The sequence below is a fragment of the Aedes aegypti genome, chromosome 3 (assembly GCF_002204515.2).
Source record: "Aedes aegypti strain LVP_AGWG chromosome 3, AaegL5.0 Primary Assembly, whole genome shotgun sequence".
Taxonomy (NCBI): Eukaryota; Metazoa; Arthropoda; class Insecta; order Diptera; family Culicidae; genus Aedes; species Aedes aegypti.
Window position 1 is genome coordinate 242,791,828 of NC_035109.1, and position 17,747 is coordinate 242,809,574.

General features: G+C 37.2%; 1 protein-coding gene across 1 annotated transcript in view; it reads left to right on the top strand.

Moving 5' to 3' along the window:
• LOC5566610 (clustered mitochondria protein homolog) overlaps positions 1-17,747 on the top strand; it is a 31,374-nt gene continuing 13,627 nt past the window's right edge. Inside the window, exon 1 of the mRNA XM_021852034.1 lies at positions 1-719. Within this exon, the coding sequence (XP_021707726.1) occupies positions 623-719 (97 nt within the window). The 5' untranslated portion in view covers positions 1-622. The remainder of the gene's footprint in view (positions 720-17,747) is intronic.

The following is a 17,747-nucleotide window of genomic DNA, read 5'->3' on the forward strand; positions in this document are numbered from 1 at the left end:
CGGTTTTCTGTTTACATCGTGGTCGTCGCCAGTCCAGAGTGAATTTCGAACCGCATGTTGCATAATTTTCGATCGGAAAAACGCCGAAAAGTAACAGATTTTCCTGTTTTAAGTTCGCGGAAATAGTTGTGTCCAGTTGCTTCGCGCTGTGAACTGCAGCTCCGGTACCGCTGGTCGAAAAAATTCGCATTCTCAAACGGTAAGGATTGCGAAATTGAGCAGTCGGAAAAGCACCATCCCGTGTACGCTACCTTCCTTTTGTTACGGCATTTCATCCGCGCTGCTCGTGTGGTAGTGCGAGCAAGCTCTCAAGACGTTATATTGAGAGTGTCTGGTGTCTCTCACTGTCCATCCCAGTCTGGTGTAATTGGCGCTGGCTTATAGACGACTCCCAGTTGGATTCTCCCGTCGCGTAGTGAAAGAAGTAATTCGGTTCCGTTCTTGCAACATAGGATTCTTGGTAGTGCATTCATTATTTTCCAACTTTAAGGAGAATAAGACTAGTGTACCGTTGTTTGAAAAGGATTATCCGAAAAGTGTATGAGTGGCTGGAAGGAGTGACATATCGGAGTGCAAAATTGTGTGACCAGAACGTGAAGAATTTTTGCTGAAGGCAGAAACGATGGCTTTAGGAGCGGACAAATCCGGAAAGGATACGGAGGTTGCACCGGCCACGACTAAAACTGGCCCGTCTACCAACCCGGAGCCGAAGAAAAAAGGTTAGTTATTTCCTACTTTTAAATCGAAAGCATTGCTAGTCAAGACTAGTCGGGGATAAATCAGATTTTTGCACGATTTTTATTATTCATGCAGAAATTGATATCCTTCTTCCGATTGATAATCGATAATCGCGAGGATTGAGATTCACTTCCGCCACCCTCAGGGCCACACGAAGATCCTCTCATGCCGTCTCTAGCGGTCTGGAATCGCCCCGGAAAAACATTCGGAATAACACATGCAGCACACGGGCAGTCATATAATCAGTTACGTAATGACCTCCCGTAAGTCGATGTCGTTGTCGAGAAGCTCGCTGCTATGCGGTTCAATTGTAAGGGGAACGGGGTTCGCTCTCGTTCTTCGACCCGGTCGCTTTGCATGTTTTTTTGCTGGATATGATGAAGCCGGTTCGGAAGGAAGCAGCACGTTTTTGGACGGTTCCTTCCGGCCTAACGATTGGCCTTAGTTCTTCATATGGTTAGTAGCGTGAATCAAAATATCAGAAGAGCAAATAATTTTCCGCATCTTACCAGGCTCAATTATAGTCTTTTGGTTTGGTTGTGAATGTGATGGAGTGTCTCTATATGGAGGAAAACTCAGCTCTTCCGATTTTGAACGTGAGAGAACGCGAAGAGTGGCGAGACTGTTAATGGAGCGGTTCGAGATTGACGCTCTTTGTATTGCTAATAGGTGCATAGGTAGGATAGGGTAGAATCAGTAGCCTTACAATTTTTTAGGCGATTGTTCAAGGAATTTGAATTGATATTGGTATCACAAATGATATTTCCTGTCGGTATTTCATTGTGGCATTTTGAAAAAAAAAAAAAAAACAATTTTGTTTTTACGTGAACGAAAATAATCTCTTAAGCCCTTTTCAGTCTAGATATAGAACTAATCATAGCACGAAGATTGTCACTTTGAAAGTAATAGAAGGTATTGGATTGGTTCTTGATAAAGGTTACGCAAATGTTTTATTGTTGCTTGATTTTTCGAAAGCCTTCGATAGGATATCACATAGTGTGTTATGCAAAAAGCTGCAGCTCTTTTTTGGGTTTTCCAATTATTCTTTTTCACTGATTCAATTATATCTCCGAGGACGTGTTCGAACTGTTTTTTTTTACAAAGTCGAATATTTTGATTACCTACCAATATCTTCTGAGATTCCACATGGGTCAATAATAGGTCCATTTCTTTTTTTTCTTTATATAAACGACCTTCCAAACGTTGTAAAATATTGCAAAATTCAAAAATTCGCAGATTATGTACAGTTGTATATTTAATGTGCTCATGTTGATATAATTGCCATTAAAAAATACTTGACTCGGAAAAGATGAGACACACACAAATGATCACCAAAAATTAATTTTAAATAGGATACTTCTCTAACTTTCAATGATTTAATAACTATATATAAGCTATGTTTTGGCATAATTTATTTATTGAATTTTCTCCCTCAAGCTGAATGCTCGTACATTTCTCTTAACACTATTCATGAGATCTTGGGCGAGACATTGCTCATCTTTCTTACACAATTTCTCCCAGTTTTTCTTCAAAGCTTCATCGGTTTTGAATGTCTTTCCACTTTTCTTCAACTTCTTCTTCTTTATCATCGCCCAAAACTTTCCGATCGGATGAAGTTCTGGTGTATTTTTCGGGTTCGCCTCCTTCGGGACCACATGACCGCCCTTCGCTTCGTACCAATCCATTACAGGCTTGGCGTAATGGCACGAAGCGAGATCCCACCAGAACAGCATGGGACCACGTTGAAAGCGAAGGAAAAGCAGCAAGCGCATCTGCATGCATTCCTCTCGATAATTCTGCCCGTTTATGGTGCCGGTTGTCACGAATGGCTTGCTGTACCGACCGTACTCGCAGATCACCTGCCACAACAGGTAATTCTTCGCGAATTTGTCCGTCTTTCTCTTCCGGAACCTCCATGCGGGACGTAGCGACAAAAAACTCGGGGCCGGAGATTTGTTTGGTGTCCGCCTTGAAGTTTGTCTCGTCGTCCACGACGAGACAGCCTGGCTTGACCAGCCACTCACGGTACAGCTCCCGCGCACGCAATTTGCCACCGTGTTTTGCTTGTCAGTCTGCTTTGGCGCCTTCCTGACCTTAAAAACACGTAGCTCAGCCCGCTTCATGGTCTGCTGGACAAACCACTTCGACGAATTGACCTTTGTAGTCACGTCTCGGGTGGAAAGGTTCGGGTTATTCTTAAAGTACCGTAATTTCGGGTGAAATTGATCACTTTTCACGGTTTTTCTCGTCTGTTTTCTATAATGTTGACAATGCCGAACAACTAAATGCAGGAAAACAAGTACAAAGGTGACCCTCGTCGGCTCACGTACCGAAATTTTCTAACAAATGTCATTTAAGTGCTAACAAATATATCTAAAATAAAAAATCGGGGGATCCCTGCTCGATTTCGCGTAATTTTCAAGTATTTTCCCTAATATTGAATGGCGGTCTACGAACTTGCGTGTTTTACTTGCTTTCCGGAACAACACTGTGTTGATTTTTGGCACAATACAATTTCAGGAGGCAGGCATCTGTGAGTTTGTTCCATTTTAATAGTATTTAGCCGGAATCAAATTTTACTGCTCTGAGTGGGTGTAGACGTGAAGGTGAAATGCGGTCTTCGGCAAGAAAAATAATGCAATGCGCTCACGATTTAATTCTTATTGTAAAACTAATTCATTCCAGCATAGCAAAATTCTATGCAGGTTCAAACATATAGGGTGCTTGTTTTTGTCGGCTAGTAGGATAGTTTGGATAAAAAGGTTTCTGAGTCCTGTTGTCTGCTCCCTAAAATGTCCATCCCTTTTTCAATGTCTGCAGAGTCATGAGTGGAGACTTCACCAACTGAGAGAAGCTTCCGAAGATTGTATTAATTCGTTACAATCTATAGGAACAATATAGTGAAACGTTCAGCATATTTCTGCATGCTCATCGTATTGAACCATTTTTGATTTTTTTCCAAAAGCTGTGAACAGTTCGTCATTACAAATGATGGCGTTGCACTATTGCTTTTTTTATATTTTTATACTTACATAAACCATTGAATAGTCCGCCACTAAGGGTGACGGCATGTTTTTGATTAGAATGATTTTATAACACAGTACAGGTATTGGTTGCATGGATCACATTACTTACCAAGGTAAACCCTGAACATGTAACTTGTTATCCCTTCCCACTAAATCCCCCTCCTGTGACAATCATGGAGATGCAGAGGTGATCTCGGTCTCTAGTAACAATGGTTGTCACACCAACATTCCTTCCCTTCCTTGATGACCGTGTAAGGACGTGGCCGGCGCCGTTATTGACTTTTTGAAAATTGATCTCTCTAATTGTGCACATTGAGAATGGTTCGCTAGTCCCAAGCCCCATTCATTGGTTCTCTGTACAATTTCGATTGATCTGGTTAATCATGAAGTAGCAACTACGAATTGCACGGTCATCTATGCTTATGCTTATTTTGCATTATTTTCATAGTAATTAACATTCGTTAACGCAAAAAACTTCACAACACACAATTCAACAATAGTTACGACAAACAATGCTCATTCACTGCAAGTTAAATTGATATTTGTGCTCCATAAGGAAGAAATAAAATCTAGTGAGACGATGATCAATTTCACCCTACTGATCAATTTCACCCGAATTTACGGTACCCTGGGAAAAATTATCCTGAGTCCAAGGAGCGATTCCTACAGCTTCATTAGAGATGTTTTCACAGTATCCTTAAGGGCAGGAAATTAATTATCGCGTAACTTTCTAAAAGAATTTCCCTGGCCATGATCACAGGGTTTGACGGTGCAAAAGTAGAAGGTGCACCATAATAATATTCGTCTGTGAAACATCACCTTCCCAATACTTTGGCACACCTCTAACGGTTCATGATTTTCATGAAACGGCTGCATTCAGGTGGAGGATCTGTTAATATGTTTCGGTATTTTATCAGGTCCTCTTCGAACGGAGGGACCGCCAGGGCTCAGTAGTTACTTATATACCAGTGCTGGTTGTTGATGGTTCAGTTCGTTTACACGAGCTGTAGCATCCTTTGTACTAAGCAGTAATGGTGGTTATGTTTCAAAGCTAACGTGTAATCAATCGTTTTGTAATGCAACATAAGAATGTGTGTTTGGTGAAACTCTACGTTACACTCATCGTTATAAAATAAGTGATTGTGAGGGTGCTAATAATGATGTTTGAAAAAAATGTAAGGTGATGAAAATTGCGATGAAAATGTAAGTAGTGATTGTGATATATTTACAAATAATAATTATATGAAACCTACTAGTTTAACAATGGCCATAATAGATTTTACAATCATTTCTCTGAGGATAAATACTATTGCCTAGTTCTTCACACATGCATGAAAAAGTGTTTATAGTGACAGCGAGTGCAGAAGAATGGATTGAAGTGATTTTTTTATTGTAACTTTCTTGATCGTAGTGCTGAATCATAGTTTGAATAGTAATGACTCTACAGCAACAAAAATAATGAAAAATTTAAATTGAATATCTTTTAATTGCTTAGTAATGATAACAGATGAATGGTAGTAACAATGAATTTATATGAAAATGGTGTGATGTAATTTTGATGAAAATTTGTAGCTGTGATAGTGAAAAGTGATATAATGGAAAGTATTTTTTTTTTATTTATTTACTTGGTGGTGTATTCATCTGACAATATTGTTTGTCTTAATGAATCTATAGTTAGAGTATAAACGTCATTATTAAATAAAATCTATGTTATAATACATTTGATTGAAAATGTTCATCATTGATCGAATTGGCTCGTTCGAATCGTAGGCGTGGAGTCGTCGTGGTAAGCGAAAGAAATCATTGGAGCGGAGCGTATATGCTGGCACGTTTATATCTAAGGATCCCAGTTTAAGAGCATCAAGTTCCCCAGTCAGGACCTTCGAGATGAACACAGCCTTGGCATTTTCTCTGTGTAGTTGTAATGGTTCGATTTGCAGAAGCTGGCATCTAGCTTCGTACGGAGGCAGGTTCACAGCATCATTCCAAGGGAGCAACCGTAAAGCAAATCTTAAGAATTTACGCTGCACAGCTTCAATTCGGCCAATCATTGTTGCATGTTAGGGATCCCAAACAATAGAGGATGATTCCAGTATAGGACGGACCAGACCTACATACAATGATTTAAGAGTGTATGGGTCGCGAAATTTCTTCGTTATTTTGGACATAAATCCTAGTTGACGACGAGCTTTTTTCACGATTTCCTCGTAATGATACTTAAAGGTGAATTCGGTGTCAAGAATAACGCCCAGGTCACGTATAAAGTCCACCCGTGAAAGAAATTCTTCACCGAACGCATACCTGAACATGATCGGTTGTTTCTTACGATGGAAACTAATGATAGAGCATTTAGGAACACTGAGTGTCATTTTGTTTGCCCCACACCATTCAATAAGCCGGTCAAGAAGCGATTGTAACTCGTAACAGTCAGAAATGTGCTCAATAATCTTGTAAATCTTCATATCATCGGCATAAAGTATGCAGAAGTCTTCACCGAGAACTAAGACGACATCATTGATGAAAAGGGAAAACAATAATGGGCCAAGGTTACTCCCTTGAGATACACCTGAACCGTTCGAGAACCAGCTGGGGACAGATGAGCCAATTTTGACCGCGAGTTTCCTGTCACACAGGTATGATTTGAACCAAGTTACGAGCTGAACAGAAACACCAAGCTTCTCTAGCTTTGCCAGTAAAATCGAATGGCTAACACGATCGAAAGCTGCTTTCAAATCAGTGTAAACAGTGTCTATCTGTTTGCCACGTCCGATATTTTTCACACAAAGTGACGAAAATTCCACTAAGTTAGTAGTAACACTTCGTATAGTATATCTGAAGTGTATTACGAAAGTTGATGAGTGATAATCGATGATATACGTGATAGTGTCGAAAATAAAAGTGTCGATAGTAAGTGATGAAATGAAATGGGGAATGAGGAATTTTTAATAAAACTATTTCGTTCTTCACTTTAACCACTCTAGTAGCATTTCAGGCCTTATCATAGTTTGATAGTAGTCTGAACTACAAGACTGAAAAACTACGGTATGGGCTGATTGCTGCTAGGGTACACAGTGACCATTTGAGCAACATTGCTTAGGAACGTCTGTGTGATGAACGCAATAGAGGCTTATAAAAGCAAATGCTGGGGACCCAGTCCCATTTTTTACAAATCAACTGCATACCTCTAGAAAAGCGACCAAAAAAAAAATGAATGATTGTTTCTTAAATTTTGAAATATTTCAGAAAGTATCGTTTTGTCTCAAATTCCGAACAGACTCATATTCCGAACACTCGGTTTTTGTATGGCGATTTGGTTGAAATGTTTCGCTGAAATATGTCATCAAATCACCAGGAAATGGCTGTCAATTGCAATTCAATTTTAACGTCTTCCCATCTATTTTATATCTCAGGAGTAGTGATGATTCTCTAATTTAGGACCAGTAGAACTAGCTCAGACGAATTTATTTGCGAAATTATACGTTCGAATATGATTTATTCGTGCTGTTCGAAATTTGAATCAAGGTGTTCGGAATATGAGACAGAATGAACACAGTGTTCGGCATTTGAATCAAAATGTTGTTCCATACTTTTAGGTAAAAACAATACTAAACATGTTTAAAATAACAATTTTATCACCTCACCCAACAGCTAGCAGTTAGACTTCACAAATATCAGCTAATTTATGGCTATCAGATGCATTTAAAGTCACTGTTGGCCTTAAGTGTTCGGAATATGAGTCAAAACGGTACTCATTCATATAAAAAAATGCGATCAACTGATGGAACATACAGTATGCAAAAAAAGTTTATCCACCCCCAGTGAAAAATTAGATTTCTTCCAAAAATCCCACTAAAAATTAGAACACGGCTGTTTGTTGTTCAGTTTCTTATTATTTAGGTAAAAACAAGTTCAATTTGTACGAGTTCGATGTAAAAAAACAAATTCTCTTGCATGTCAATGATGTTAAAAATAAGTTAAAAAATGACGCAAAAAAAGTTTATCCACCCCTCTGACACACATAGTTTTAGTACTTTGTGTGACCACCTTTGGCTTCAATAACTGCTCGGCATTACCGGGGCATTGACTCAACAAGCTTAGCAGTTGTTTCCGGGGTGATTTTGTCCGATTCACTTGAGATTACCTGCCGCAATTGCTGGATGCTTGTTAGTTTTTGCTCCTGGACCTTAATTTTCAAGATTGACCAGAGATGTTCTATCGGATTAAGGTCAGGAGACTGTGCTGACAACTCCATAACCTTAATACGCTTTTCCTTGAACCACTGCGAAACCAGCTTTGAGGTATGTTTCGGATCTCCGTCTTGTTGGAACCGTATATCTGTGCCTTAACTTAAGCTTTTGGGCAGACGCTGGTAGTTTTCGCTTCAAAATGTCCAAGTAAACCTCCTTGGTCATAATTCCATCAATAAACTCCAGTTCTCCAACGCCGGATGTAGCCATAGATCCCCACACCATGACTCTACCTGCAGAAAAAAATCAAAGTCATGCTCAGTTGGTTGAAAATTCAATTTTGGTAAAGTAACTCACCCCAGCCATGCTTGATTGTAAGCCGCAAACACTCCTTTTTCAAACTTTCACCGGTTAGCCGCCATTTTCTTGTGATACCATCAGATCCAAATAGCATTACTTTCGTCTCATCTGACCAAATCACCTTATTCCAGTCATCACTGGTCCATGAAATGTGGTCCTTGGCCTTTTTTTTATATTTTTTTGCGGACAACCATGGCTTCTTAAGTGCTACTCTGCCCTTAAAACCTTTCTTATGAAGTCTCCGGTCTAGCTCCGCCTTCTTCATGATAGCTCTGTCAATTCGGCCAGTTGTCTTTGAAGGACGTCCCGATCGCTTAGCTGGTAAGATAAAACCACGCTTTTTGTACATCTGCACAATCCTAGCTGCACAATTCCGGCAATATCACGGTAGCTTTTGCCAGTTTTGTGATGTTCAATAATCAAATTTCGGATGCTGATCGAAATTTGTGCTTTTTTGGGCATTTTTCAACAAAAAACCTCTAAATTTAACACGAAACTGAAATTTTGAGCACGAAAACTTCCAGAGCACAAAATGGATGCTAGACACAATGTTTACATTCGAGAAAGATGCAGAATACACACTAGAACTCTGTAATACTCACTCAAATCTTAGTATCCGATTGGGGGTGGATAAACTTTTTTTGCGTTATTTTTTACCCTTTTTCATAATTCATCACATAAAATCTCAAAAAAATATATAAATGTCATTTTATTAATGGCAATGTGATAAATAAACATAAATTGATAAACCATGGAGAAACACTCATTAAATTTACATGATTTTCACCAGAAAAACAAAAGAATTCTAAATTGGTAGGGGGGGGGTGGATAAACTTTTTTTTGCATACTGTACACTCCGAGATCCTGGATTCTAGCCAATATCTATAGAAGGATCTTGGATTGGTTGACTGCAAGAATTATCGAAGAAGTCTCATGACGCAGTTATGCCATTATGATGATAAAATTTAAATTGTCTTCCATAGAAGTTAGCTTCATTTTTTTATCGACCGTAGTAGAATGGGTTCTTCTTCTTCTTCTTCTTGGCATTACGTCCTTAGTAGGACAGAGCCTGCTTCTAAGCTTAGTGTAGAATGAGCTTTTCCATAGCTATTAACTGAGAGCTTTCTTTGCCAAAATTGCCATTTTCGCATTTGTATATCGTGTGGCAGGTACGAAGATAGGATGTAGAGCTACTTGGGAGCTTCCATGATTCACTTTAGCATAGGGTGTTTTTCTCGGCCGAATTGTACAAAACTGCCCAGGGAAGTCAAGGAAATTTCTATTACGAAAAGTTCCTGGGCCGACCGGGAATCGAACTCAGTCACCTTCAGCATGGCTTTGCTTTGTAGCCGCGGATTCTAACCACTCCGTTAGTTTTCAGGGCTGTTACAACAGGCGCGAATTTCGCGATTCTCGCGGATTTCGCGATTTTCGCGGATTTGTAGCGGATTTGGCCAGCCAAGCGTGAAAATCGCGGGTGAATAAAATTCTGTCGCGAAAACCGCGGATTTCCCAAATCATGCAACAAAAATTGTAGTTATATACATACAGTCGTGATTTCATACTTAGAAAATTTCTATTTAAAAGAAAAAATTGAGACATGAATTTTTTGAGTGCACTAAAGTTCAGTTAGTATAGTCACCAGGCATTGCAGAATCCGCTCTCATTTGAGTATGAAGCATGACCAAAGCAAGCAAAAGAAACATCCCATCTGTTGCGGTCCACGATCGTCATTGTATCGCTAGGTGTAACAAGTCTGATAAATGGAAGCAGCGAGCAAGAGCCCCAAAGAGAGAGCGATGATAAAATCCATTTTTCTCGCTTGTTTACCGTTGGGGATAGGTGTTTTCCTTACTGGCACGATAAACAATCCACGAACATCCAATAGCAATAGTGTCCCCCAGGTTTGGAGCATGTTTAGAGGGGTTTTATCATGCACTACTACCCCCCCAATCTGATCAAAGTTGTAGCAGTATACGATAAACAGTCTCTCATAATGTGCAGCATGTTATGATAGTTACAGAGAGCGATACGTGAGAGATTCTCTCAATTTTCTCAGGATTCAACCCCTGATAGTCACTGATATCAAAAATGTTGTTCAGGGAAATATAAAAAACAGTAACATTTTATTTGTAAACCATTCTCATTTTATTTGAAGTCATATTTCTCGAGGGTCGCTAGGCAATCAAGAGATCGTTCTTCCCTAAATTCTTAATGACACTAATCTAATTTTTTTATTTGTGTTTACGGCGATCGGTAGGATTTTGGTTAAATAGGTTAAACTGGAAATAGAAAATTTTCATTTCTTTCTCGTTAAAAATCTTAGAAAATGGCGCTCATTTGGCTTGGTTTTTCAAATATCTGAAATCAGACAAGAATGAATATAATATGTCAAGACATTAAACCATGTAGGAATTTGTGCGGATAATATGCGGACACTCTGGCTGAGTTTTGGCGCTGCAGTCATAGTTGGTTACCCTATGAAATCTTATCATCAATAGAAAAGTTTAAAACAATAAATAGCTCCGCAGTCAAATTAGGAGTTTTGTCAGTGAAGAGCATTGTAAATCTAGAAGAAAAAAATAACTTGAAGTTAATAGAAAGCAACAATGTTGCATTTGAACTTGTTCAGTTTGCGTTCCAGTTCAATTTTTTGAAGGAGAGATCAAGTAGGCTTGAACATTGATCAGTTCATAAATTTGAACTCAGAAGAGCTGAAAAGTGAACGCGAAAGGAAAATTGTTTCATGGCGGATTAAAACCAAATTTAAAAGCAGAAAGATTTTCTGAAGCTGTGAGGGACATTTAAGGTTCCATACATTGAGGGTGATATGGACTCAACATAGTTTAAAGAAGTGTTTTTTTGGTTTTGCGCTTCAAAATGCATTTGAAGGTGAACGGGCATGTATAGTCCAATGTACTGCCAATGACTAATGAATATTACTGAAAAAAATGTATTGCTGTTTGCATTTGAGATGCAAATGTTGAGTAAACGTCCTCCAAATGCGGTAACACAAAGTAATCAAAGGACACTTAGCAACGATTACATAAATCACCGCCGCCCTAGCAAGCAGTGTTGACACATTGTTATCGAATTTCATCTGTGTTTTAGGTTGAAAAAATCTTTTTTATCTTAAATCAACTTCCAAAAATTCTTGGTAAAAATCTGTGTTGCGCAAAAATTTGAAATTTGACTTTTTATTATTTATTAATTATGGCTGTTCTTGGCATGTCAACAATTTTTGATTTGAAGTTATTCTACTAAAACTAAGAAGAAAATGCATAATCGTTCCTAAAAATTTAAAATTCTAAAGAATACAAGAAAAAAAATCAGAGTACCGTCAGACGGGGCTACTTTTGATTCCGGGGGCTACTTTGGACACTCGCGTTCTGAATTTATTAGCAGCATAAATATTAATCTGAGCCATTTTGTGTCTTCAGTACTTTTGATGACCAATATATGCTCTACAACCAGGCATGAACATTTTTTAGAATAACATCAACAATAACAGGATAAACAAGAAAATATATCAAAAAATTCCGAACATATTTTTGCAAGGTACAAAACATTTTCTATGTAAACCGTGTTGGAATTTTCCTCATATAGTGCAAAGTTATTGGCAGCATCACAAACTATCGAAGAGACATGTTTCAGCATTTTTTTTTCGATAATTTAATGTTGAAAGTTGTTGTTTAATAATAATAATTGATCAAAGATCTTAATTTTACGATATTTATGTTAGTTTATAGTGTTGGTTTGTATATTTTACAACACAAACAAAATTGAACTAAGGATTCAGAAAAGTGAATGACCATGAAACATATATATATCAATAAGTATAAACAGTAAAATCCCAACATAATCTTCAAACAAATTTCAGTCCTTTTTACATGAATTCACAGAACACTGTAATTGCATACTTCATCTGCTACAAATAAACTACCCTTACGCCATCTCAAAACTATTGAGAACAAAAATGCATATAAGAAAAGCAAAATTTTAACTGTTTACGATCCTGCAAAACTTTATTACTATACTTTATGGGTTGTACTTTAAATAAAAAATACTTTTAGTTACAGGAATTGATGAAACCCTTCTACATATCATTCATATAACATCAAGAATCAGAACGAATGATTTTGTACAAAATTCATTTATCATCGCAGTACTTGGTAGTTACATCATTCGTATGTATCAACTTAAACAGTCAAGCATTCGTAACTGACAGTTTCATTTAAAAGAAGGTTGTCTTGAAGTTGCAAACAAAAACTGTGAAGAGCACACAACAATCATGTTACGCAGAAAAATGTTATATGTGTGTAATTTTTTCGAGCTTTACAATTTACTCAATTATGTTTGTCGATGAAAAAACGTTCACAAACATCATAATGCACGATAATCCATTAAATCTGTTTTAAATTTATGAGAACAAACCATTTAATTATCAAATTGTATTGATTTCTAAAAGTGTCCAAAGTAGCCCCTGTTTTGTTTTGAAGGACACATTTTTCCACTATTCAAGCAATATTTTTATTTCTTAATGGATTTGCCTCATATTTTGCACATTTGTTAAGCACATATACAACTTAGACATATGCAAGAATTATCGAAATCTATCCATAATTCTTAGAGCTACAAATCCTCAAAGTTGAAGAATGTGAAAATAATGTCAAAAGAAGCCCCGTTTGACGGTAATGGCATTTTTACTCAATATCTTCAACATCCATGTCCCAAACTTGTGTAATATCCTAAAATCTGTATCTAAAAAACCTGTGATCATTGATCACAAATATTTGTAGGCAAGAACAAGTAATAATATGTGTAGTTACAGATAAATCTGTGTATATGTCATCACTGCTAGCAAGAAAAATCTATCTTTGACATCGCATTTCTTATGAATAATCTTACCGCGTTTGGTGTTTCCGCATTTGATATTTGCATTTCAAACGCACACAGAAATAACAATTTTCATAAAAACAAGTTTGTTAAAAATATTAAATTATCACAACAATCTTAAGTATTTTTACCTCAAATTGATTGAATATTAAGACTTGAAGTTTTATAAAAATAAAAAACAGTCCACATCTCATAAATAAAACAATATTTTTGCAACATTACTTTCTTAAACAATACACACTTAGATCAAATTACTGGGGTCGGTAAAATTTTACTGGGTTTTGGAACTACCGAAAAAGTCAGTAAAACGAAAAATGTAGCCACGCGTAATTAAAAAGCAAATTTCACCATGTTCTATTTTTTATCGATATATGATATAAAAAGAAAGCTCTCTGCAAAATTTCAGTAAAAAATCTCTGTTTTTCATTGCATGAAAAAAATACACTATTGACGATCTAATTTTATTAATGGCAATCTTTTCGCTCTCGATAACATAACCACTTAAAATATAGTGTGAACTTAGATGAGAGAAAATTGTAAAATTATGCTTGTAGTGACGCTACCATTTATTGAATTGCACGATTTTCTACAAAAAAAATTGAAATGTTGATGACAAATACATTTCGAGTGATATTGTTGAATACGATTTTTCCGATGTAAAACTCGAATCATTGGATTTTTTCTACAACTTGTTTTGCTCAAAGGTAGATACTTTAAGGTAAGGCGAAAATATTCACTTTAAGTACCATTAAAAACTAGTTTTCGATCATGCACGTTTTCGCATTTTTTCTATAATGAATAGTAAAGATGTCAATGAAACAGATTTGTTTTTCGGCGCGGATTGGTATTTCTAGGCGCGGATCGAATTTCTCCAGTCGCGATTTTCGCGGATACGATTTTATGATTTTTGTAACAGCCCTGTAAATTTTCGGCTTTGCGAAAAATTTAAAAACTTCAGATTTGATATGTATTGCCTTTCCTGATATTGAGAGAACAATCTAATATATAAATTATTTTCGAGTAAATAGAAAAGAAAATCGTTCTAAGAGACTTAAACTCACTTTCTTGTCTGTTTTTCAATTATCAAATATGTAGTTCAATGGTCTCATGCGATACCTGGAATTCAATTAGCACCCTTTCTTCGTTGGTTCCAGTCTGGCGTCATTAGTCATTCGAGAATCTTTTCCTGAATCCAAAAACCCACATTCAAACGTTCGACACCCGGCACTTAAAGGCAGTTGCACTTTGCTCATCTCATCTTGTGCCCCTCGTAGCATCCGTCTTCTTGGACGAAGTGAAGCTCAAGTGTTCCAATTTGCCTTTGCGGACTCTTAGCTTCACGTCAAAGCTATTACGTTTCGCTCCATCGGAGAAGAGATAACCACATTTCCAACCTGCTACTCAACTCCATAGGTCCGCTTCTAATGTGTTTATTTAGTCGGCGGCAAGTCGTTGCAATAATGCAGTTTCTCTCACCACAGATGGAACAGAAGCTGTAACGAGCAACCCTCCATCAGATCACCGTCAGCAAAACCGGTGATATGCACATTCGGTTTCGGTTACGCCATCTGAATTACAGTTAAACCCCCATAAGCGGGTATACATTACTTAAATCAAACAATCCTTCAATTCAAATTTCATAACCACAGTTTCTCTTAAAGGCATTTTTGTGTCATAACTCGAGTAGATGTTCCCATCAATGTCGGTTTATGGAGGGTTGACTGTTATCCGCATTTAGAGAGAAAACTGCATGCAAAACGCATTCTGCTTCTGGTTTTTGGATTTTCTGCAAAAATAGATTCATACAAAGGTATGATTAGACATGACTGTGGAAGACGGTTTAGCAGCTACTACGACTCTGCTTCGGGTTAAGTCTAAATGTCGTATCTGTTAGAGTTTGTTCTGTGCAAAGAAATCCAGCGAGAGTTATGTCTATAGCCACATAACAACATATTACTGGGTGTTCTTATCTTTTGTTGGTTTACATGATTCCACGGTGGTAAGATTCAATCTCGAAATGTTACTTCCTGAAGTTGTTCAAACACATTTTGTAAATAATCTACTAGATACTCATCATTTAAGTTCTGAATCACATGTCGAATATTGTATATAATTCCTGCGAGGGTTTCTCTTGGTTATTCAATGATTTTTCATTATTCATTAAACTGATCCTTTACAGGATATTTTTCTAGACTTTGTCCAGAATTAAAACGGATTTTTTTAAAAATTACTCCATTAATTCCTCAAAGGATATTCTGCAAGAATTTTTCAAATAAACTCTGCAGATTATTTTTTCAGGGGATATTTTGAAAATTTCCCTAGAAATTTTCCCAGTATTCCTCCTGGATAACTACATGAATTCCTTTCATAATAATTTCTACAAAAAATCCTACTTGGGTATCACCAGCAATTTCACCAGCATTTTTTTTTTGAAATCTTACAAGGATTTCAATACGTAATCTTACAGGGGTTCTTCCGAATAAGCAACCACACTACAACAATTTCGGTTGCTGTATTGGTTTAAATATTTTTAATAAAAATATGCATTCAACTTTTGGCAAAGAAAGCTCTCAGTTAATTAAACTTAAATAAAAATAAAAAATAAAACTTAAACTTAATAACTATAACTGCGGAATAGATCATAAAATCACTAAACTGAAAAACAGTCTCTAGATTCAGTAGAGATACAGGAAGCGACACAAATGATGACGCAATCTTCATCAACTAGAAATCCTTCCGTTTAGCTAGTACTGGTGAGCTATGAACCGGTCAAGCGGGGCGATCAGTACTATCAGTGGGGTAGCGTCGAAAAGGCCGGTAGAGATGATAAAGCGATAAGGCTCAATCCCGCACTTGGAAACACTCGACACTGATGGGTTACTCGCTGCTGGTGCCGTACAAACATCGTGTCTGTGATATTGACCGAAATATGTACCTGCTCATACTATCAATTGCGCTGCAGACGATGACGACATTTGCAATCTTTGTCCGACCCAGTTTCATCGGGACACCAGGTAGACGATAACCCCTCCGCCAGTATGCAGACCAAGTTGCATATGCACTGACTAGAATCTACGTAAAATTGCAAACGGAGGAGAGATTTATGACGTCTTTCAGAATCGGCGATGCAGTCCATACACGCTCGTTCAGATCTACTCAAAAGTGAGTAGATTTCGACTCACTTCGGAACAAAGTGGAACTGCTCAAAAGTGAGTAACACCATCGTTACTCACTTTAGAGTAACATTGTCAAATGTCAATATGGGAGTAACACTTACTCACTTCGTTTAATCTGAAATTTACGAAAGTGAGTAGATGTCACTCACTTCAGGAAATAATATTTTTGGAAATATTTAAATGTATTATGATATTCATAAAATCTGAAGAAATATACAACGAGCATAACATTTATACATTATCTCTTACATAACTATATGAATAATACATGATAACAAGTAAAACATTGTGATATTTGTGTTGAAATTTTCACTGCTCTGGAATGGATCCCCGGATGTTATAAATCTCTGGGGGATTGATGAAAGTCATGGAGGATGTAGTTTGACCGAGCCAGTAGCCTTCCCAGTAAAGACTGTAAAAAACTGATAATTAGTCCAATAAAAAGTACGACGGTAAAACTTACTGTTTATATATGTTTTTTCTTGCGGTTATTCGATCAAAACCAGAACTTGGTCATTTTCACTCCGACCTCGTTTCATTTGATATCAGGATCATTGACTTCGCAGCACTAATCTGGAATTCGCCGGTTGGACTTCCGAAGCGAAGTTTCAATCAAACTAAATGTCATCACTCTGCCGGCTCAGCTTTTGTCTCGACTGTTTTTGAAAACAGTCCGACATCACGCCGACGGAAGAAATTTCACCACAACGGAGGATTTGTCAGTACGAGCGCGCGAAAATTTCACAAGTCTTTGACGTCTACAAAGTGAGTCAAATGTGTTTGTGTTTACTCAAAAGTGAGTAAGGTCGTTTTCTTTCATGGTTGAGTAAAAAGTTACTCACTTTGATAAAATAAATTTACTCACTTTTGACGGCTAACTTGAAACTTCAAAAGTGAGTCAAAGTTACTCTCTTTTGAGAAGATTTGAACGAGCGTGTAGGATTCAAACCAGCTGTGAAACTTCTTGTGCTCACCGATTGAGAGCACAGTCACATGGCTCTCTTGCGTGTATAATTGTGGTAGAGGTAAGCGTTTTTCTCTTTCGGTACAGTGACGTGTGGTTTCGGTTTGAATTAGTTGCCAGAAGGCTTGGCAATTTGGTAAAACTTAAATTAAGCATTTATTAACAGTTCGTAGCAGTTCAGAATTTTTGCAGGGTAGTTGATTTCACCTGCTCCTAAGAGAAAAGAACGCTTTCAATTTAACCTATATAAACCTAAATATATAACGCATTAATCGTGGCAATAGAAGATTGCGTCAATTTTTGTCTAAAATTATTAATTATTTGATTTGACATTTGATCCAATGTTTCAACATTGGACTGCAATCATTTTCATAATTTTATTTTAACCCTCTTTCTGTTA